The sequence below is a fragment of the Tachysurus vachellii genome, chromosome 23 (assembly GCF_030014155.1).
Source record: "Tachysurus vachellii isolate PV-2020 chromosome 23, HZAU_Pvac_v1, whole genome shotgun sequence".
Lineage (NCBI taxonomy): Eukaryota > Metazoa > Chordata > Actinopteri > Siluriformes > Bagridae > Tachysurus > Tachysurus vachellii.
The window spans coordinates 13,577,905-13,602,904 of record NC_083482.1 but is presented as its reverse complement, the minus strand read 5'-3'; the positions used below and the strand labels follow the sequence as shown (position 1 = coordinate 13,602,904).

Below are 25,000 nucleotides of genomic sequence, written 5' to 3'. Positions count from 1 at the left end.
AGTGTGTTTGAAGATGATGACTGGGTCCGTGTTAGAGTACGAGCGGTTCGCCAGGCTGTTTGATTCAGCGCGACCTCAGGAGCTTTCGCAGGCTGTGACACACAAGCTCCAATAGTGTGCAGCCCAAACACAGTGCTCTATTACATCACACACACACACACACACACACACCAGCGTGCCATCTTTAACCCATCTCTCTAAGCTCTCAGAAAACTACAGTTACTCCATTATAATGTAACATAGGACTCTGTGATAGAATGTAGGATGATGTCACATCACAACATCCTTTTAAAGACATATTGCAGGTATCATGTTAGTATAAAGTGTTTTTTCAATTATTTATTTATTTATTTATCATTTACTGTCATTGGAGGCCGACTGTTATCGACTGAATTGGAGGCAGCTGATTTTACTGGAAACATTTTCAATGAAAACAAAAAAAGAGAACTTAAAAAGCTGAAACTTCTTCGAACGTATTTGATTTAGTAAAAGTTATTTATTTATTTATTTATTTATTTATTGAATTAATTAATTTAGATTCTTATTTTCTATCATATTTTCTTATTTTCCTTTTACATTTTTTTTTTATTACGTTTGTTAGCAAAGTTAAAGTACCTACAAAATATTTATCTATCTATCTATCTATCTATCTATCTATCTATCTATCTATCTATCTATCTATCTATCTATCTATCTATTATTAAGTTTGTTAGCAAAGTTAAAGTACCTACAAAATATGTATGTATGTATTTATTTATCTATCTATCTATTTATTTATTTATTTAATTTAGATTCTTATTTTCTATCATATTTTCCATTAACTTTTTTTTTTATTAAGTTTGTTAGCAAACTTAAAGTACCTACAAAATATATCTTTTTATTTATTTGTCTATTTGTTTATTTATTTATTTATTTACTCACATCACCCAGGCCTACTCTCACATTATTATTCTTTTTGTCTCATTAGTGAATAATTAATATGAATTAATTAAATTAAACTAAATGATTAACGTTAAACGTCGGGGGGGGGGGAAACTAGCAATAGTATTTAGATGACCGTGTTCTTGAAGGATCTTTAGAGGATGTTAATGCTTTGTAAAACAAAATCCTTGAAGCACTTCTCGACGTGAAACCTCTTCACCTTTAACGTGAAGAAGCGAATGATCATCTGTCCGTTTTAAATGACACACACTTTTATTTTCTTTCTTAAGAGTGTATAAAGTTGTGTGAAGGTTGTTTTTTTCCCATCAAATTTTATTCTTAAATTTAACATTTTAGGTAAAAAAAAAATAAAATGAAATACAGCTTGACCTTAGTGTTCTGGATTGAATAAGAAAAAAAATGTGAATTTTCATTTGCTTTATAAAGCTTATAAAAAAAAAAGGATTGAAGGATAAAGATGAAGGATAATCTTTAGAAATCTGTTTGGTTGGAGATCTTAAATCACTCCATCCAGTGATTTGATTTCTATCTTTAAAAAGCGAAATATAAAAGTGGAAATGTGTGTGTGTGTGTGCGTGTGTGTGTGTGTGTGTGTGTGTTTTAGTAGCCATCTGTGCAGTGAAGTTACTTAGTCTCCTGCTTCTTTGCTGGAATTTGTGAGCAGCTTGATGTATTTGACACGTGTGTGTCAAAACCCAGCACAAGTGCTGTGCTATCTGTCTGCTCCTAGCTGCGGGTGTGCATGTGCATGCGTGTGTGCATGCGTGTGCATGTGTATGCGTGCGTGTGTGTGTGCGTGTGTGTGTGCGTGTGTGCATGCGTGTGTGTGTCTGTGCGTGGTTTCTATATCACAGAAGTAGAGTATTTGCCATCAGCACTTGGTAGTGAGACACTCAAACACACACACACACACACACACACACACACACACACACACACACACACACACACACCCCTACAGGTACGTCTGTGTGTCTGTGTTAAGATCTTCCACTGCCACAATTTATACTAATGACTGTAACTAATGAACCTCTTACACAACTACATCTGAAATAGAGCCTTTTTGTAGAAACCAACCACATGTCTCAACAATGTCACATTCCTGTCCATGTGGCCACTCACACGCACATACACACACTCACACACACACACACACTCACTCACACACACTCACACACACTCACACACACACACACGCACATACACACACTCACACACACACACACTCACTCACACACACTCACACACACTCACACACACACTCACACGCACATACACACACTCACACACACACACTCACTCACACACACTCACACACACTCACACACACACACACATGCACACACACAGACAAAAAAACACAGACACCAGAAATATCTGTCAGACTATCAGTTTATCTTGCTTTGGTCCAACTGCATCTTCTCTCATCTTCTGTTTCTGTCTTTTTCTCCTCTTTCTATTTGTCTCTCTTTCGCTTTACTAATTCAGTGTTAATACTTTCTTTCTTTCTTTCTTTTTTCGATCATCTTTCTCTCTCTCTTTTTCTCGCTCTCTCTCCCTCTCTTTCTGTCTCTCTCTCTCTCTCTCTCTCTCTCGCTCTTTCTCTCTTGTTCTTTCTCTCTCTCTCTTTCTCGCTCTCTCTCACTCTCTCTCTCTCTCTCTCTCGCTCTCTCTTTCTCTCTCTCTCTTTCTCGTTCTCTTTCTCTCTCTCTCTTTCTCTCTCTCTTTCTCTCTCTCTTTTTTGCTCTCTCTCTCTCTTTCTCTCTCTCTCTCTCTCTCTCTCACTCACTCACTCACTCACACTCTCTTTCTCTCTCTCTCTCTCTCTCTCTCTCTCTCTCTCTCTCTCTCTCTCTCTCTCTCTCTCTCTCTCTCTCTCTCTCTCTCTCTCTCTCTCTCTCTCTCTCTCTCTCATTTAGTTAGTTTTGTATATTCTTTTATCATCTTGTCCTGCTGTAAATGGAATAAAGCGAATCCCTGACACTCCACATATTCCCTCACATCAGTCCGTGTAAATGTGGACTTTCTATCCAGCGCAGTTCTCTTATAAAACTCCAGGCTACGCATTTTTCCCTTTAGAACATTTAAAGGTGATGTTGTTGTGATTCAATCCACTAAAAAGGTCGAACACTGACTACATTAATGACCAGGATATTTATTAATGTTACAGATAACACCTTTACTCCGAGACGTACACAGACACTCACTCGTACGTCTCCTTAACCGTTACTTAACCTTTTTTTCCTTCGCCTTTGCTTTCATGTTATTAAAGGAACATTTTATTTTGCCCTAAAAGTCAAGCCCCATTTGAGCAAAAGTGCACACACTCGCTCTATTTAAGTCAATGTTGGAGAGCGTTGGCATTATTAGCGCTGCTGAAATGTGAGAGCGGGCCTCAGTAAATGTCTCAGAATATATACGAGTCTCTTTTCTCCTTAAACATCACGGTATTGTGTGTGTGTGTGTGTGTAAGCATTCTACCAGCTTGCTGAGGGGGTGAGAGTGTGTTCCATAGAAGGTTGAATTATGGTCACTTGACCCCTCTGTGATGTTTCTTCAACCTGAACTGTGCACCTGCATGGACAAAGTGTGTGTGTGTGTGTGTGTGTGTGTGTGTGTGTGTGTGTGTGGAGGCCCAGGCAGTGCTGCCCTTGTGAAATTTATTTGGGTATCAGGATTTTTTTACACCGGTTGCCGTTGGATTTACAGGTCAGGGTGGAATGTGGGGCCCAATGAAAAGCACTTTGATCGGGCGAGCTGGAGCTGTAAAAACTCGATACCTCCATGAACAGGAGATTGGAAAGGGTTATGGGAACGATAGGAACGTTTCACGTCAGGTTTACCGTGTGTTCGTCATCGTGTTTGTTGCGGCCGAACGATGAACCCGTTATCACCGTCTCATTCTTTCTGTTTATCGCTCTCTCTTTGTTCGTTCGGTTTTAATTCAAGCTTTATATACAGTATTGTGCTCTCTCTCTCTCTCACTCTCTCTCTCTCTCTCTCTCTCTCTCTCTCTCTCTCTCTCTCTCTCTCTCTCTCTCTGTCTCTTTCTCTCTCTCTGTCTGTCTATCCTTTTCTCTATTTCTGCTTGTCTCTCTCTGTCTCTTTCTCTCTCTGTGTCTGTCGCTTGTACTGCAGCATTCCCCTTACTGTCAAGCATATTTTGTTGGACTGTCCTGCGCATAATGACCACAGAAGGTTATTTTATGAGGCCAATTCATTTAAAGAGCTATTTTACAAGGTTTCATCAGAAAAAGTTTTAGAGTTTCTGTCATATATTAATGTAAAAAAATTCATTTAAGTTGTCTATATTTGTCTATATTTATTTCTTTGTGATTTTAGGTTATTTTAGTTCTTATTAACCGTTCTTGCCATGAAGATAGCCTCAGTAGCTGACATGGCAGTAAATTATAGCAACTAACTAACTAACTAACTAACTCTGTGTCTGTCTATCCTTCTCTCTTTCAGCTTGTCTCTCCGTCTCTTTCTCTCTCTCTGTGTCTGTCTATCCTTCTCTCTCTTTCAGCTTGTCTCTCCGTCTCTTTCTCTCTCTCTGTGTCTGTCTATCCTTCTCTCTATTTCTGCTTGTCTCTCCGTCTCTTTCTCTCTCTCTGTGTCTGTCTATCCTTCTCTCTCTTTCAGCTTGTCTCTCTGTCTCTTTCTCTCTCTCTGTGTCTGTCTATCCTTCTCTCTATTTCTGCTTGTCTCTCTGTCTCTTTCTCTCTCTCTCTGTGTCTGTCTATCCTTCTCTCTATTTCTGCTTGTCTCTCCGTCTCTTTCTCTCTCTCTGTGTCTGTCTATCCTTCTCTCTATTTCTGCTTGTCTCTCCGTCTCTTTCTCTCTCTCTGTGTCTGTCTATCCTTGTCTCTATTTCTGCTTGTCTCTCCGTCTCTTTCTCTCTCTGTGTGTCTGTCTATCCTTCTCTCTATTTCTGCTTCTCTCTCTCTCTCTCTCTCTCTCTCTCTCTCTCTGTGTCTGTTTATCCTTCTCTCTAGTTCAGCTTGTCTCTCCATTTCTTTCTCTCTCTGTGTCTGTTTGTCCATTTCTGTTTCTTTCTCTCTCTCTCTCTCTCTCTCTCTCTCTCTCTCTCTCTCTCTCTCTCTCTCTCTCTCTCTCTCTCTCTCTCTCTCTCTGTGTGTGTCTGTCTATCCTTCTCTATATTTCTGCTTCTCTCTCTCTCTCGCGCTCTCTCTCTCTCTGTCTCTCTTGGGTAGTATCCTGTATCAGTATCTAAAATCTGGCCTTTCTAGAACATTCTCAATTCTGATTGGTCGGAATGTGTTTTGCTTTTTAATAACACAGCTACAACATTAATACTAAGGTCACACACACATACACAGACACACACACACACACACACACACACACACAATACTGTGATGTTTAAGGAGAAAAGAGACATTTACTGAGGCAACAAAGCACCTTCCCTGTTACAAGATTGTGGCATGTCCAGTGATGTGACAGAGTTCAGAAAAGTTTTAACTTCATGCACAAACAAACTACTAACAGGAGCGAAGACGGCACTGCACACGTGACGAAGCACACACTCTACTTCTGCATGATCTGATGAATTTTATTTACAGATATAGATATAAAATATATATTAAGCAAATCTCCCTTCATAATGTTTCACGGAGTCACGCGGAACGCTAGTCGCGCCACCCGCTGAGAAACCTTGTTACCATGGAAACCAGTAGCAGGAACACCTGATGACAACATAGTACAGTTTCCTGGTGACTCGCGGAGATAAAATCGATGTGTGATGTATGTGTGACGATGTATGTGTGATGCCTGTGTGAATCAGATGCCTGTTATTAAGTCGTAAATGATTAAGAACACCTATGTGATGTATAATGCCTTTGGAATGATGCAGATTGTGTTTGTGCTGTGCAGAGGCGTCGTCTCCTACAGGAACTTGGCGAGCAAAAGATCCCCTTCCTGACTCCGTCTGATTCCGGCTTCCAGCAGCTAGTGAGTCTTTCCGCTCCCTCCGAACTGCATGAATCTGCTTTCCTTATATAATTAATAATTAAATAATATACATACATAAAATATCTAAAATACTAATCACAATTTATTCATCACTACTGGTTGTTTAAAGTGTACGCTATACACTTTACACTGTACGCTCCATTACTTTTATCACCTTTAATTTGTTGCTATATTCACTTTTATGCTACACCTGGTGGCTCCGCCCCTTTTGGCTATTTATTTACTCTATGGTCAAATCCCGTCATATCAGGACTGCAAGTCATTAATGATTTCACTGTAATGAAATAGATACATGGTAAAAAAAAAAAAGACTCTTATCTTAGCTTATGGATTAAGCAGCATTATTTATTGTTAATAAGTGATAATGCTGTTGTTTGTTGTGCCGCAGTGGGACACCAGTTATTCTGGACTGATGGTGCGGCGCTCAGGCAGCCTTCCCCCTGGCCTGGACGAGCGCGTTCAATCAGCGCTGAGGACTCTGCGTGAGCGAGGCTGCCTCCTGAGGGACCTTGTGCGTGTTCGAGAGCGTGACGTGTTCACGGCCGTGTCGCGTGCCCTCGTCGGCCAGGCCGGCTGCACCTACCGCTACCTGGACACCCGTCTCTTCACCATCCCCTGGCACTGCGAGGAAGACGAGGGCCTGGGACGTGACGAAGGCCACGGAGACAAACCATGCTGCGAAGCCGGGCTAAGAGCCGCCTGCAAAGCCTTATGGGAGCTGAACCAGTTCTTCTGCTCTGACGTGCAACAGCATCAGAAGACCCGGGCCAGCAAACGCAAGCGCAGCGAAGCAGAAGAAGAGGAGGAAGAAAAAGAAAAGACAGAAAGTGAAGGATGTTCAGAGGATCGAACGTGCGAAGAAAAGGAAGAGAAGAAGGCGGGGGAAGATTCAGATAGTGGACAGGGCTGCTCTCGCTTGTCTCCTCCTTCTAACAAGTCCGGCCCGATCCGGTTTAACATCACGCTCATTAACTACATGGACCCGGCCAGCATGAGCCAGCTGAAGGAGGAGCCGTATTACGGCATGGGGAAGATGGCAGTGGGATGGCACCATGATGAGAACCTCGTTCCTCTTTCTCCTGTCGCAGTTTACAGCTACAGCTGCCCGGGAGAGACCAAGACTGAAGGTGAGGGAGGTGATAGAACAGTGTGTAACAGCGGGGTTGTGTGAAAACGGATCAAGATATGTCATGACTCATGACTGGGTTTTTTTTCAAGTCAGAGTTGTACTTTATCAAATATACCGTGTGGATAAAATCATCAAACCGAGAAAAAAAACCCATAAAATTTGTTAATAGGATGTTAAACCAGCAGAAGCTGCCAGAACAGATTCTACAAGTCTCTGGAACTGTCCTGGAGCAATGAAGTCGATTTTTCCGAAGGATACATTCACTACATTCGGCAGAAGCACGTATACAGAACAACTTACTTACTTTTTATCTCATTTTCTACATCTTAGCAATTAATGGTTAGGGGCCTTGCCCAGGGGCCCAGCAGTTGCAGCTTGGTGGACCTGTGATTTGGGCTTAAATCCTTCCAATCTGTAATCCAATACCTTAAACACTAAACAACCGCATCCCATTTAGAAATAAGCAACTTTTTGTGGGTTCTTTCTCTAAAAAAAATCACAGAAAAACACAGAAACGTTTGGCTTCTCGATTAAGCTTTTCTATACTTTTCTGACACACTAAAACACATCTGGACATTTAATGACACACTTGTAGATAGATGAATTTCTATACAGATCATTAACTAATCATGAATTACCCATAAACACCAACCACGGAAGCTTATCTTAGACAGAGACCCCGTTTCCCCAATCAGGAGAATAAAACAGCACTTTTTGTCAATACAGAATGATCAGTTAACACAAACAGACAAAAAAAACTAGTAGCTTTTAGCCAGAGAAATAGCTTATAGTCGCTCTAATGTAGAGGAACCGTGTGACATTTGACTCCAAAACCTGGTCTCACCCGACGTTCACCCATTACGCCGTTTGTTCTTGACAACCGATCTTGAGCGAAAGCAAAGCTAATAAGTGTGCAGACGCCACACCACGATTTAGCTTCGATTAAAGACACACACCCCGACTCGACACGTACTCGTTAGTAAAGAGAACCACCTGCTTCTCAGAGCTATCAGAGAGGGTTTCACTCGTAACCTACCCACCGATTTGACCTCTGACCTCTCTGGAGTCTGCTTTAAAACACAGTTACCCCTGTGTGTGTTTGTGTGTGTGTGTGTATGAGGCCAAATTGACCTCACAGTTCACACATGACAAAAGCTGTTCCTGTGTGAACACACACCAGCTGCAGCTCTCGCTTTAGTGCGTGTTGTCGTGAAGCTCTGCAGAGATGGCTGGACCAAATCACTACCAGGAGAATCATCTCCTCATGCTTTTATTTAGTTATTTATTTATTTATTTTGATGAGATCTTACAAGATTCCGCCGTTAGCATGTGCAGGAGTTCCATCGTGCGTGCCCCTTTGGGCCTGGGTCTGGATCGATCTGGTTTCTAATGCATTAATGCACTGTGAAGTGAGCAGAGCTTTTAAAAACCCATTTTCATGAGGTCTGGTGTGTGTGTGTGTGTGTGTGTGTGTGTGTGTGTGTGTGTGTTTTTCCCCACATTTTACATACCTCAGCAAAGTTCCTGTGCTTAACTCAACTCAACTTTAAGTACAAACTTCCATTCAAAATATGAAACAATTCCTCTATCTGTTATTGTCTGATTACATCACCGGTCTCTGATATGTGCTTGTGTTAAAATAAACAATTCAGACATGACTTTTTTTTTTTTTTTTGTTGGATGGAGGTGCTTTTCTGATTGAATCCCGAGCAGGTTCTGATGCTCTTCGTGCTGAGTTTCCCTTTGAGAGCTGTGTCAGGGAACACGGGGCTGAAATTAAGTTACTATTTATCCCTGCTGAGCAAAGAGAAAGGCCTGCTCTGGGCTTGGCCTCTGAGAGGAATTTAGTATTGATTTTACTCAGGTGCTTTATGATTTCTTCTTTGCTTATTGTTCTCTCTCTCTCTCGTTCTCTCTACGTGAAGGTGAGAATCGTAAAATGGCTCCTGTCTCATTTTTTCCTCTAAACACTGTTTTCCCATTAGCTGTGTATAGGAATGCTGGAGAATCATTCAAGAGTAAAGTCAGGTCCTTGGTGATCTGTTTGGTTCTGTGTTTATCTCACCATACAGATGAGTTAAGATCTGTGCCTGGTCTTTAGATCTGGCATCATTGTAATGAGGAATACGCTCTAATATTCTCTATTATTAGTTCTATATTATTACTCACACTACCACTACTACAGTTCTGTTGCTATGTTCCTACTGACGTTATAACTATTACGTCTTCTACTACTTCTATTACAGTACTATTACTGTGTTATTACTGTTATCGCTACTACTATTACTACTACTACAGTTCTGTTACTATGTTGTTACTACTACTGATGTTTTAACTATTACTTATACTACTACTATTATTACTATTATAAAGTGATTACAACTATGACTAATACTATTACTACTACTACTACAGTTCTGTTACTGTGTAGTTACTATTACTACTGACACTATTATCACTACTGCTATTATAGTACTATTGCTAAATTATTAATACTACCACTATTACTGATGCTATTTCTACTACTGCTACTAAAGTTATTACTACTGTAACTACTACTACTATTACTGCCTCTATTGCTATTACAACTACTACAGGTCAAGTTGCAGTGTAGTTACTACTACTTGTACTGGTGCTATTTACTACTACTACTATAGTACTATTACTAGGTTATTACAACTACTAGCACTAATTTTGATGCTATTACTACTACTACTATAGTACTATTACTAAGTTATTACTACTAGCACTATTATTGATGCTATTACTACTATAGTACTATTACTAAGTTATTACTACTACTAGCACTATTATTGATGCTATTACTACTACTACTATAGTATTATTACTAGGTTATTACAACTACTAGCACTATTATTGATGCTATTACTACTACTACTATAGTACTATTGCTAAGTTATTACTACTAGCACTATTATTGATGCTATTACTACTACTACTATAGTACTATTACTAGGTTATTACAACTACTAGCACTATTATTGATGCTATTACTATTACTACTACTTCTCCTACCATAGTACTTTTATTGAATTACTACTACTGCCACTATTACTGCCTCTATTATTGTTACTGCTAGAATTCTATGTTGTTACTACTACTACTGACACTATTACTATTACTGCTACTATAGTACTATTGCTAAGTTATTACTACTGTAACTACTACTATTACTGCCTCTACTACGATTACAACTACTACAGTTCAAGTTATTGTGTAGTTACTAGTACTGGCGCTATTACTATTAGTACGATAGTACTATAGCAAAGTTATTACTACTATAACTATTACTATAACTACTATAACTAGTACCACTAGTACTGCCACTATTACTGCCTCTATTATTATTATTACTCCTAGAATTTTGTTACTATGTTATTACTACCACTACTGATGCTATTACTATTACTATTAGTATTATGACCACTATAACTGATCTTATTATTATTATTATTATTATTATTATTATTATTATTATTATTATTACTATTATTATTACTACAACTACCGCAGTATATTGTTATTATGTCACTGCTACTACAGTGCAGTAACTTTGTATTTACTTCTAACACAACTATATTGTGTGGATTTGTTTACCCAAAGGTGTTCAGTGGGGTTTAGTCAGAGCGCAGGACACTTGAGTTCTTCTACAGCCTTAACACTCTGTGACTTCATGGTCCAGTATGCACAGGGCATTGTCACGCTGGAACAGCGTCTGAGCTTCTTAGTTCCTGTGAAGAGAAATCGTAACCGTACATCATGCAAAGACGTTCTGTACAATTGTGTGTGCGTCCAGTTTTGTAGGAACAGTTTGAGGAAGAACCACATATGGGTGTGATGGTCAGGGGTTTTATTACACTATTACAGTGACTGATATCATCCAGCAGGTTTTTGGTTTTGAATTGAAATCGGTTTCCTTTTATTGCATCACTGATTTTAATGCTTTCTACGCCGAACGTGTGTATGTGTGTTTTGACAGCAGTAAAGCCAGCTGAGGAAAAAGAAGGACAGACATCAAACGAAGCAGACAAAGGGGACAAAGAAGGAGGGAGCCAGCAAGAAGTGGAGAAAGCAGGGGATGGGTGCACGAGTAAAGAGGAAGGAGTGAAAGAGAAAGCGTGCTGGCGTGTTGGGTTGAAGGTGGCCTGGGACATCCACACACCAGGGTTAGCCCTGCCACTGCAGTCCGGAGACTGCTATTACATGACAGGTACACACACACACACACACACACACACACATCTGTAATCCATAACATGCATTTTTGTGTGTGTGTGAGAGAGAGATAGGAAGAGAGAGAGTGTGTAAGAGAAAGAGAAAGAGACAGGGAAAAAGAGAGAGTGTATGGAGAGAGAGAGAGCTTTTGGTTCTGATGGTTCCAGCAGATGCTCTCACTTAAAACTTATACCCCACACACACACACACACACACACACACACACACACACACACTTTATAGTCCTTAGAGATACCTGATGACCTCAATAAGGACACTTTTTATGTCTGTCATTTGCTGTGTACGAGCATGACTAATCACAGTTGGCTAATATTTTTTTCTTCTCTCTGTTGTACACCCACTCTCTGTCACACACACACACACACACACACACACACACATTTGCACACACGTATTATTATCTCTACTTTGACATTTTCATCTCTTTAGAACCAAGTCTTTGTATCCCTCATGTGTGGATCATTTAAAACAACTCCGGGAAGCAAACGGAGACTAAATGATCACATGATTTATGATTTATGAGTTTGTTAACCTGTTTCATGTATAAAAGATGTGGACGTAAACCGCTACGGGGCAGCGGGTTATTAATTACGCTCACCGCTACAATTTCAAAATGGCGTTTTAACACCGAGATTTCCCACCTCACTCTATATGATGTAGAAAGAAATCCATCTCTCTAACTACAGCTCCGATCCGGAGTCGAGATTTACGGCTGTCAGGAAGCGCGAGACAGCGCTGACGCTTTGTCTTTAATTTCCCGAAACAGTATTTTGTCGCAGCCGGGCTCCTCGGCCTGCTAATGCCCGAGCCTCTGAGTGCAAATTGAATCACTTGTATTTGCACCAAATGGAATTTAGAGGCTGGTTAAAGAAGGAACAATGCGGTGGGGCGAGCACGAGCCTCAGCCTGTAATAAGATTTCCAGTTTCGAATGCTCCTGGGAGTGGACAGACGCTTTGACCCAATAGATTTAAAAGCCTGCTTCCTCGCACAGACAGGAGGCAAGCCTGATGACAAGAGAATAATGATAGATATTTATTACAGGAATTTGTTTCGCCTCATGATTCATTCAAAGCGCGTGAGAGGGCCCGGGTCGAGAGTGATCCCACATTATTGGATATAAACCGTCCTTAAAAGGATGTAATACTAGAGGGAGGAATAAGCGGCCAGGAAGGAAAAACACACACTTTTTTTTTTTTTTTTTTTGCTTTTGTTTTTTATCTTTTTTTTCATTGCTCTCATCCAAGCATGCAAAAGGAATCATTTATCACTTTAGACAATTTTATGACTCTCTATGACACTTTTTTGGCCAAAATTTAATTTTTTTTAATTTTCTGAATTTCTATTACTTTAAAGATGTGTGTTTGCACTACAATATTTAATATCATTGGGTTAAAAAAAGTAAACTACTGTAACTGCACGAAGACTGCGTTTAATGCCCGTGTTTGTGTTTGTGTAGATGATCTGAACAGGACACACCAGCATTGCGTACTAGCAGGAGACACGGCCAGATTCAGCTCGACACACAGAGTCGCACAGGTCAGACACAAATACCTGCCTGTCCTTAGCAGGTATTAACCAAAAGAACACCTTCATAACACGATAACCGTCTCTCAGGTTACACCTTAACGCTCCACGGAGTGCCAGAGACAGCTTTTACAGTGTAGACGTCTGTCTTCTGGACAGCTGCCACTTGCTTGTGAGGTATTGGCACTCCTAACAGAAAGATTGAGAACAAAAAAACATTAACATCATAACATAAATGTATGAAAGGAAGTGTTTTTATGAGGGTAATGAATAGTTTAAATGTAATAATAACGTTTATTTTTTTACATACACTATATGAAGCGATGAACAACTATAAATTATACAGACAGACAGAGACCGACAGAGTGCGAGACGGGTATATAGACGTATAGATCAATAAATACATTTTTATTTATTTATTGATTTATTTAGGTTTTTCTTACAGGAATGTTACATTTTAATTAATTAATATTTTTCTTTTGTTTATTTTTACCCTAAAACAAGTAAAGTTTCTTAATTGTTTGAATATTACATTTCAACAAATAAATGAATGAATGAATGAATTCATTTACTTTTTCTTTTTCTTTTATTTTTTACATTAAAAAGTAAAGTTTTTAAAAAATTTTTGAATGTTTATTTTGAATTTTATTTATTTATGTATTTCTTTTTTGCATCAAAACCTTAGTTTTTTTTTAAATTGCTTGAATGTTAACTCTGAATCATAGTGAATAATATGTTTTATTTATTTATTTGTTTGTTTGTTTGTTTGTTTGTTTATTTATTATGTAGGTAGCCTCATATTTAATGAGGTTCTGCAAAAAAAAGAACAAAAAAGACAAGTTGTATTTCATTTTAAATCTATTTGTGTGATTATTTAATTCATTTTGTTTCATTTATTTTAGAGAGAAAACATTTTTATTCGTCCAATATTTTTGCCCATTTTCTTAAAGGGTGCCAATACATCTGAAGCTGACTGATTGCCTTGACACTATTACACTAGCTGGCTCAGTTTTTTTTTTTTTACCTTGGGAACAACTCACGACAAAACTACAACCATGGACACTCTGTATGATGGTTATAAAGTTAATAACACATGAGTCTGAAAGAAAAACCTTGATTATAGGTATAAACAGAACGGGTGATGGATCTGTGTTTGTTATGAACTTTTTTCTCGAAGCAGTGCGTAACAGGAACCTTGGAGTACATCCAGAAACGCTGCTCTGAAGCTTTGGAGAACTTACACACAGATCCAGAGACTGGTGCAAAGAGTCTACGCTCGCTTCTCCTCGCCACCATACAGCACATAGAGGACATCCATAATGAGGTGTGTGTGTGTGTGTGTGTGTGTTAAACCAAGTCTTTTACTTATACGAGTGCTTATTGTACTCGCATTTTTATCTTCAAGCATACGTTCACTTCCTGTTGACGGATAAAACCTGCTCACCTTTCAACAGAGTGTATGTGCAAATATACAGAAAATTCTCCAGGGATGTAAATGTTTTCATTTCTATTTCCATAGCTGAGGATTTCGAAATAAGGGGGGCACGGTGGCTTAGTGGTTAGCACGTTCGCCTCACACCTCCAGGGTTGGGGTTCGATTCACCTTGTGTGTGTGGAGTTTGCATGTTCTCCCCGTGCCTCGGGGGTTTCCTCCGGGTACTCCGGTTTCCTCCCCCGGTCCAAAGACATGCATGGTAGGTTGATTGGCATCTCTGGAAAATTGTCCGTAGTGTGTGATTGCGTGAGTGAATGAGAGTGTGAGTGTGTGTGCCCTGCGATGGGTTGGCACTCCGTCCAGGGTGTATCCTGCCTTGATGCCCGATGACGCCTGAGATAGGCACAGGCTCCCCATGACCCGAGGTAGTTCGGATAAGTGGTAGAAGATGAATGAATGAATGAAGGATTTCGAAATATAGGTTTAAAGTAACATCTTTACATTTGGGGCATTTCTGGAGATTCCTTTACATTTAAAGAAATTGCAGATTAATATGGTGGGAAAAAAACTCCTTAGGTTTTTAGTTAGACCTCCAGAAGACTTAGAACTTGCAACTGAATTATTTAAAATATTTAAGCAGAAAGATTTTTGTGTATGAATTGTGTTTATTATGTTGAATTCAATGAATACGGGTTAAATTACAGATATACGGATGCACTTGCTTATTATTCAAATACTTTTTACTTTCAAGTTATAGAATTTTACATTTATTTAAAGAATGAAAATGAAGGAATTTTTTAATTTTATTTATTTATTTGTTTGTTTGTTTGCTTATTTATTTATTTATTTATTTATTCATTAATTTTTACAAATTTTACTAAAATTCTTAAATTAAAACCCTTAACCCCAGACAGACATAATGAATTTTCAGACTCTGAACCTTGTTTGTCCTGCATTTATTTACTTTTTGTAATTTTAATAAATTAATTACATATAATATAATAATAAATAAATAAATACATAATATAATTACATTTATTTTATTTTTTTTATTAATTCTAGATATATCACTGGAGGTCTCCTGTAACAGTATTTTATCTTTTCATTTTATTATGTCAGAAACATTTGTATGTTTTACGTAAATTACTGGGAAACCAAAGAAATATTATTTCACACTTACAGGTGTTGTATGATCGTACTTGATACGTGGTTTTACCAAAAAGCACGTGCATAAATCAATGCTAACAAGCAGAAAAAGCTAACGCACAAAATAAATTAAATGTAAAACAAATTAATGACTTAGAAGATGAAGATTGTGAGTTTTTTGTACAGTAAATCAGGCGACCCCTGGTCTGGGCACTAAGGTGTCCAAAGGAGAAAGATTTTGACTTAAACTTTTGACATGGTGTGAAACAGACATGAATCTTTCTAGACTCTTTGGGTTCCAGGTAAATGCTAGCCATCATTTAATAATTTAACAATTGTTGACAAAAAACTTGTTATTGTTGTAACAATAATTTAACAAAAAAAAAAAAAAAAAAAAAACTGAAATCCTGACTCCTCACGTGCAAGACCCTCACACCTTGATCCGTGGAATGATTGAAAGGTTGTAGAAAGGTTGTACACATACGTTATTGCAACCCAAATAACAGACCGGTCCCAGGCTTAGGGTTCTACTCTGCTTCTTCTTTATTCTTTTCTGGACCTAGCATGCACATGGTCTCTTAATTAATCGAGTCTCTTTGTATAAAGGTGCCTATGATGATTATAGTAGAATGATGAATTGATGTCCTAAGTTATTTATTAGCACAGCCCTGTTTTCCAGTTGGAGCCGAGCGGTGTAGTTTGACAAGTACGACCATGTCAGGAACAATAACACATCGGTGCCGGAGATCTGAGTGGCTCCTGAGTGGCTGTTTCCAATAAAAAAAATTATGTTGAAGTGGGTTGGATTTAGTGCCGATGTTGATTCGGTGTCGAATTCTGGTGAAGATGGATGTCTGGGGTCAACAAGTAAGGATGCCAAATCACAGAACTTAGTAGCAGGTTCAGTGTGACCGTGACAATTACAACGCAAGGACATAAAGTTAGTGTGTGTGTACAGTATTTGTATATTATTTATATTCTATTCAATTATATTATTAGTGACTTGCAAAAGTATTTGCCCCCTAAGACTTTTCCCACATATTGTAACGTTAAAACATGGAAATAAAATGGATTTTATTTAGGTCATTTCTTATGAATCTGAGAGAAACTTCTATTCTTTAATAGTTAAATGTGTCGAATTTGGGATTGCATAAATATTCACCCCGGGTTTCTGTGAGTCAACCCATACAATTCAACTGACTGTTTGCTGGCAAACATACCTGAGAGCTTTATGAAGACCGCAGAGCTTTCCAAACAAATTTTGGATAAAAGTTCTGGAGAAGCATCAGTCACAGGTTGTTGTAAAACTTTATACATCCCATTAGGGATGAATCAGAGAAGCCAGCAAGAGTTCTGCAGCTTGAAGTGGAGAAGCTGATCACAGGACAATGACAGGATGGACACTATACAGATGTGGGACATACGGTGGTGAACCGTATAAAATCCCGCTCGAAGTTTAGCACGTCAAAAGGCGTGTTAGTGATCCGGCAAATTTCAGCACCTTCGGAACACAGTGAAGCATGGTGGTGGAAGCGTGATGCTGAGTCTTGCTCTCAACTCTATTATACATGCATCTATCTGGCTGCATGCCAAAATGTCTGATACAGTGTATGGCTTAAATGCTTTGCAAATTCCGATAAGATAATTTGCATTTGCTAAGCTTGCGTCTACAAACCAGTCTCAATTGAAAAAAGACATAAAGAATGGTGTTGAAAGAGAAAGCCAGAGAGAAGAGAGATCCATCATCCACAATCTGTCCCTTTTTCACTGTCTACCTGCCTAAATGGCATTTACTCTCAGTATCTCTCCACGCCAGACGGCTCGGCTCGGCTCGAAATGCCAGCCGCTCGCTTTCTCTCTTTTTTTGCCCGCTGCGTGGCTGCGCCACTGGAAACCGGCTTCCACGTTGGCTCAAAGCTGCCTGCTCAGCCTGTGTTCTCTCTGTAAAGGACAGGAGGACAATCAGAGCGGGAGGGAGAGACAGACACAAGGACGACAGCTAGCATTTGTAGCCTCCGGCTTCTGTAGGGCGCCTCCGGTAGAGCTAGCGGAGATTCGAACTCCATCAAAAGAGTAGCATTTCTTTGAAGAGGAGCCGGATCAAGGTGACCGGATACCGTAAAGCACTTGTAATCTGCGTGTATGAGAATGATGTCCGTTTCTGAAGCACTGTGATCTTTGCTTATGCTGATATAACGCGTATCTCAGGGGAACGTTTACGGATGTGGTTTGATAAGCTGCGCTCCTATTAAATCTCGAGATATTGTCTATTTAGGAATTCAAATCAAAAGTTCGATATCTTACTAAAATTAAATGCAAGAGATTTTTCTAAAAGAATCTGAAAAAATTCATTCCTGTAGAACCGAGATTAGGCTTACGTTCCAAACGCTGAAACCGTCTGAGTATAAAAAACCCGGAAGGTGTAAGTTGTTTGCGTGCATGTGCAAAAATGACACACGAGGACGCACGTCGCAAAATGCGTTAATCTGTACGTCTGAAAACAAAGCAGCGTTTCAGGAGAATAAAAGCTACCATGTTGCTAGGTCTTTGTTCCTCGGTTTAAATTCCATTGTAGCTTGTCTGGCTGAGTGTGTTCTTGACATTCCACTGATAGAGCTGGAAATGTGTGTTTGTGTGGCGTGTGTGTATGTGTGTTTATTTCAGAGCTTAGCTTTGTTGAGTGTTAGCAGGAGGCCATGTATAAGATGCTCACATTTACATATGAGGCAGTGTAAGACACACATACTTAGACGCACACACGCGTAGCAGGATTAAAAACATCTCTTCAAATGAGAGGAAATAAAAGAAACCTCCCAGAGGAAAGGTGACGAGGCTCTGTGGATCCCCAAAGGGAGAACGACGTGGGGAGAGAGAGAGAGTTGCAAGAGTGAGAGTGTGTCTGAGGTGTTTGTGTGCGTGTCTGATAAACTGTTACTTTTCTCACAGGTGACACGAGGTAGAAGAAAAAAAAAAAACAAGAAACCCTACGACGAAGACAACAGAAAATGCAGATGTTCCACATCTGTGACAGTTTTGATTAGGGCTAAAGAAACCATGCTAAAGTAGCTTGAAAACAAGACAACAAAACAAAACCAAAACACATGTGACTGTCCATGTACATTCAAGGAGTAAGAAAATCTACAACTCTGAAAGGTTCTGCGGGTTGTTCTTTTTGAGGAAGCCCTAAAAGGCACCCTGTCGAACCCGATCACAGTTCAAAGAGGAAGGGAATAAAGAGTATTTTAATATATCGCTTAAAGATAAGGATTTAAAAGTTTTAAAAGGGACAGTCCTGCCCTGGCCAAAAACTACCCCTACCCATAGCCCTGATCAAAAAAGCCCCACTCCTAACCCTGACCTAAAAATTATCCCTGTATCTTACCCTGATCTAAAAACTAACCCTATGCCTAACACTGTCTCCCTACTAAACCCACTCTGACCCTGACTAAATACAAACATCACCCACAACGCTGACCAAAAACGAATTCCTGCCCCAACCCAAACTAACCCTTCCACTATCCCTAACCAAAAAGTTACCCCGTCCATAATCCTGACCTAAAACAAGCTCTGTCCCTAACCCTGACCTAAAACAAGCTCTGTCCCTAACCCTGACCTAAAACAAGCTCTGTCCCTAACCCTGACCTAAAACAAGCTCTGTCCCTAACCCTGACCCTAAAACAAGCTCTGTCCCTAACCCTGACCTAAAACAAGCTCTGTCCCTAACCCTGACCTAAAACAAGCTCTGTCCCTAACCCTGACCCTAAAACAAGCTCTGTCCCTAACCCTGACCTAAAACAAGCTCTGTCCCCTAACCCTGACCTAAAACAAGCTCTGTCCCTAACCCTGACCTAAAACAAGCTCTGTCCCTAACCCTGACCCTAAAACAAGCTCTGTCCCTAACCCTGACCTAAAACAAGCTCTGTCCCCTAACCCTGACCTAAAACAAGCTCTGTCCCCTAAACCTGACCTAAAACAAGCTCTGTCCCCTAACCCTGACCTAAAACAAGCTCTGTCCCCTAACCCTGACCTAAACAAGCTCTGTCCCCTAACCCTGACCTAAAACAAGCTCTGTCCCCTAAACCTGACCTAAAACAAGCTCTGTCCCCTAACCCTGACCTAAAACAAGCTCTGTCCCCTAAACCTGACCTAAAACAAGCTCTGTCCCCTAAACCTGACCTAAAACAAGCTCTGTCCCCTAACCCTGACCTAAAACAAGCTCTGTCCCCTAAACCTGACCTAAAACAAGCTCTGTCCCCTAAACCTGACCTAAAACAAGCTCTGTCCCCTAACCCTGATCTAAAACAAACTCTGTCCCTAACCCTGACCTAAAACAAGCTCTGTCCCCTAACCCTGACCTAAAACAAGCTCTGTCCCCTAAACCTGACCTAAAACAAGCTCTGTCCCTAACCCTGACCTAAAACAAGCTCTGTCCCCTAACCCTGACCTAAAACAAGCTCTGTCCCCTAACCCTGACCTAAAACAAGCTCTGTCCCCTAACCCTGACCTAAAACAAGCTCTGTCAAATTCCGTTTTGACTAATAAAACCTTTTCCTTTACAGGAAATTGTGAATTGCACAAACAGATTCATTTGTTTTTGTAGACTTGTGTGTATGTGTGTGTGTGTGTGTGTAAATGTATTGTGTGCATTTTGTCAGGTGGAGTTTGAATGGCTGAGGCAGTATTGGTTCCAGGGCCGGCGTTATGCTCGTTTCTGCAGCTGGTGGAGTAAACCCATGGAGCGTCTGGAGACTGACTGGAAGCAGATGGAGAGGATGGTAAGACCACAGATAGAAACGCTACACACCGATTAACACCATATCAGACTTTAGGAACTTATGAGGTTTGTGCCTCTAAAATGACATGAATGGGAATTTTTCTGCTGAAAGCAATCCATTCATAATTATCAGTAAATAATGTTATTTTTCTCCGTGTATAAATGTGACACCATCGACTTAAAGCACACGGTGTTATCTCTTAATCTATTTACAGTCAAGTTCAAAAGTCATCTAGGTTTAGGTTTCAAAACCATTAGGTTTTGTATAATGGTCCTCATTCACGCCTTCAGGATTGCTATATTGTTCTTATTATAGTCTCTATCAAGGTTGTGGATTTAAGTATTTAATTTCATTTTTGAGGTTTTATTTTTGTGTTTTATGTCTTTAAATCTGAATTCTAACATGCGCTAACACACGTAACCCTGAAGACGTAACGATTTCCATCTCCGTTGCTTGCTTCGGGTCCAAAATACACCTGTTACACCTAACGGACCTGATTAGCTTCAGCGATATCACAATAATAACAGTCTAGTACATTAAAACCATCAAAAATGCTGCTATTGTGTTCGGCGGACATCTTTACGGCTTTAATGGTGGCTTAGTGGTTAGCACGTTTGCCTCACACCTCCAGGATCGGGGTTCGATTCCCGCCTCCGCCTTGTGTGTGGAGTTTGCATGTTCTCCCCGTGCCTCGGGGGTTTCCTCCGGGTACTCCGGTTTCCTCCCCCGGTCCAAAGACATGCATGGTAGGTTGATTGGCATCTCTGGAAAATTGTCCGTAGTGTGTGATTGCGTGAGTGAATGAGAGTGTGTGTGTGTGTGTGTGCCCTGCGATGGGTTGGCACTCCGTCCAGGGTGTATCCTGCCTTGATGCCCGATGACGCCTGAGATAGGCACAGGCTCCCCGTGACCCAAGGTAGTTCGGATAAGCGGTAGAAGATGAACGAATGAATAATAAGTACAGGTCAGGGAGATGTATGTAAACGAGTGAATTCCATTGTTATTGAATTTGCATGATGTAGCGATGAAAGCTCATCTGGTTGCCTATAGAGTGGTGGAGTATCGTACTTTAAGACTGATCCATATGTGATATTCAGGAAATAACACCATGTGGACAGGAAACTCTCAACAGCTGAATCCTTATACTGCCTTCTGTAGTGAATTTTTGAAGTGTGTGTGTGTGTGTGTGTGTGTGTGTGTGTGTTGCTTTCGTGTCGGTCCTGCCTTTGCAATCTTTGCTTTTGTACTTCGCACTTTCACACTTTCAATATGGATCATAGATACCACTTTATAGCAGCAGTTAATCTGATTAAGTAGCACCGCAGTTCAAACGACATCAGTGTATTGTGTTACTTTAATTGACACAATCAAGGCAATTCGACATCCTACATTATAAACCCTCAATTAGTTGTCATGTCATTTGTTATTTTTTTCTGCGCTGTAATTTAATGCACCGCTTTGGAATATTGCTCCGTCAGACAAACTCTTTCATCGGCAATGAGATTTAATGAAGGAAGAATTATTAAACGTTAGATTTCTTAAGCGTGGAAGTTAAGTAGAAGTTATTTTAAAACCACACGAGTATGACATCTATTTTAAAAATTTAAATCTAGTGAATTTTATTTTAGATTGTTTTTATTTTATAATATTCTGTTTTCTAACTTTATGGATAATTCGGTAAATTGGGCTGAATTGGTTGCTAAGTTAAAGATATCAAATTGGTTATTAGTTACATTTTAATGTAAGGTATTACTTTTAAAATCATTGGTAATTTGTTGTTTTATGCATGAACTCAATTGAAATTCTTATCGGATGAATGTCCGGTACTAAGAAACGTGTTTACGTTGTTATATTTTGTCTGATTATTTCAGCTGTAAATTTACCTAGTATGCCTTTTCTTTCCGGTCTGATTGTTGCTATATTTTATTCTACCAGCTTTTTAGAATTAAAATATTTACAAAACTAAGATGTTTTAAACTTACAAGTTTCTCAGCGAGTATTCGACCGAGTGTATACTTAACCCTACATCTAACCCTAACCCAAGGTAAAGTCCTGAGATGTACTTCGATCAACATTAGCATCGCATGAACACCTAAATGGCTTGGTTCATGGGAATAAACAATTCAATGATTTTACACACAGCTTTTTATAGCACAAGGGTGTAAACAAGATTAGTCTTTTAGTATCGTATTTTGTTTTGATATTTCGCTAAATTCTTTGTGCACTTTTTTTTTGACAACCGTTCTGAATGACTATTTCGTTATTACACTATTAAGCTGAAGTACTAGGAAAAGTAAGCAATAAATTTTATTGTAACTTTTATTATTGGATTGTAATGTTTCTTAATATGAAAAACTATTTAATTTTTAATGAAAGGTAAATCAGCAGGATCAGGCTTAAGGAGGCTACGGAGATTTGGGTTCCATGGTTGAAATCAATTTTATTCAGGAAATAAATGTCATTCATTCATTCATTCATTTATTAGGAGCCTATACCAGGAACACTTACAGCATAGTGTAGTGAAGCAGAAATACATCCTGGACATCCTGGATGGGATATTGGGCCATCACAGGGCACCACACACACACACACACACACACTCGTCCACATGCCCACACACTTATTAACAATTTACATTCACCTTCTATTTACTGTCGTGTTTTTGGGGAGTGGAAAAAAGTGGAGAACTTGGATGAAACCTGCAGCAGAACATCTCTGTGTGAATCTCCACACAGACAGAACACTAACCCACAAACTAAAGACTGAACCGGAGAACCATACCGCTCTTTAGATTTCCAAATAGAGCTTCAAGTTTAAAGTTTCCTATCGGAAACTCACGTGATGCTGAAAGGCTTTCGGTCCTGGTCCTAATTAATAGCTATTGCAGTGTACAGTTCTTTAGAATCTTATGTATATTATACTATTAATACTATAATCGACATCAGATGTAAGTTAAAATCTTATATATTAGTCCACAGTTACCGTTATTAATATATTCAAATGCGTATTGTTTAGACTTGTAGCCTAAATAATGAATGAACGTTTTATTGAGGAATGAAGTCATACTGAATGTCTCCAGGTTTGTGAGGGAATCTGGTCCGCTTTGCTTTTACGTCTGCTGTAAGTCTGTATGATTGTGAGAGCAAAGTCAGTAGGGGGCACTGTTGCATCACCATAATGCACAAATGGCCTCATTGCTTCACTCTTACTCTCTCTGTCTCTCTCTCTTTGAGCAGTAATCACATCTAATGTGCTGCTGGGGCTAAGGAGAGGCACTCGGGCCAGCCATGCAGTACAGTGTGTGTGTGTGTGTGTGTGTGTGTGTGTCTGGATTCTTGGTAGGATATAGAGGTGAGACAGACTGAGATGTAAAGAGAAGTGCTGCAGCTCGTTTTCCCTGTGTCCAGAAATGCAGGTTAAGAGCTACTGCTATACTCTGGATGCTCTCTCTCTCTCTCTCTCTCTCTCTCTCTCTCTCTTCCTTTCTCTCTTGCTCTCTCTTTTTCACTCTGTCTCTCCTTTTCTCTCACACACATAGTGTACGAGTGTATGGAGGAATCTGACGCTAGCTCTAAACACACGTGTGAATCTTCCTTTCCTTGTGTATAGACAGTAGTGCTTCCTTTATATGTAACACAAACGTGTGTGTATATATGTGTGTGTATATGTATGTGTGTGTATATATATATATATATATTATTTTCAGGGTTTTGCATCAGCAAATGCTATAACATTTGTAATACAGAAATAATTAAACTTTTTCTTTTAAGCTGCATTGATGTTCAGTGTAGAATACTGGAATACTATATGAATTTCTTCTTATTATTATTATTATTTTATTATTATGATTTTAATTTTTTATCATTCGATGAGTTATTTGTTGAGTTATTCCTTATCTTTTAACTCAATGTTTGTTTTAGTATTTATTTGCCAGCTTTCCCGTCTTAACAGGAAAACTTTATTTATTTATTTTATTTTATTTTATTCTTATTGTTTTTTTGTTTTTTTTTTCTTTGATTAATCAGTAATACCTTCTGCATTGCTGGGATTTTGGGACACAACACAGAGGGAGCAGAAATATTATTATTATTATTTCTTCCATAGCACTTAATAGCGTACAGTGTACTCGCAAATAAAAAATAAGTCTAAATCCGTAACGCTTAACGTCCGACGCTATACGTACGGCGAGAGGTTGTGCTTGCAGTATTTATGTTTATTTATTCATTTCTAATAGACACTGATGACATTTTAAGAGTGACACTTAAAAAAAAAATAAAATAAAAAGGAGAGGCCCCTGTTTTTCATCCACAGATTTGGAGCAGGAACAGATAGGAGGGTCAGTGCAGCTTTGTATTTGAAAGTGAAGGGTGTCAGTGGTTACCCGTATTCCTGATAGTTTATTAGAAGCCTTTCTCTCCCGTGGGCTTTTCTCGCTTTTCTTCCTCCTGTCTTGTCTCTCGCGCCCACTCGCTCCCTCGCTCTTCAATCTGTTGTGATGCAAATTCTCGACCCGTCTATTTGAATGACATCCTGATAAAGCGGATCTTTTTCTCTCTCTCTCTCTCTCTCTCTCTCTCTCTCTCTCTATCTCTCTTTCTCTCTCTCTCTCTCTTTTTTGAAGTATTGCTTTATGAATTGATATGTTGTTTAATATATATGTATAGAAATCTATGAAAAAATATGAAGAGATGAATAAACAGAAAAGTGGGTAAAAAGGCAGATTAAATAGACACAGGGTCTGAGAAAAGATGTTCAGCTGTGTTCTGAGCAGCGCAGCCAAAGACCTGGAGATGCTATC

General features: G+C 39.3%; 1 protein-coding gene across 3 annotated transcripts in view; it reads left to right on the top strand.

Annotated features, from left to right (window-relative positions):
- fto (FTO alpha-ketoglutarate dependent dioxygenase) overlaps positions 1 to 25,000 on the top strand; it is a 155,053-nt gene that overhangs the window by 24,735 nt on the left and 105,318 nt on the right. For 2 of the 3 annotated variants that reach the window (XM_060859333.1, XM_060859335.1), the window contains exons 2-7: positions 5,836 to 5,913; positions 6,323 to 7,061; positions 11,064 to 11,294; positions 12,779 to 12,858; positions 14,027 to 14,170; positions 20,083 to 20,202. In XM_060859333.1, coding sequence (XP_060715316.1) covers positions 5,836 to 5,913; positions 6,323 to 7,061; positions 11,064 to 11,294; positions 12,779 to 12,858; positions 14,027 to 14,170; positions 20,083 to 20,202 — 1,392 coding nt within the window. The remainder of the gene's footprint in view (positions 1 to 5,835; positions 5,914 to 6,322; positions 7,062 to 11,063; positions 11,295 to 12,778; positions 12,859 to 14,026; positions 14,171 to 20,082; positions 20,203 to 25,000) is intronic. The other variant, XM_060859334.1, reaches the window with a different exon arrangement.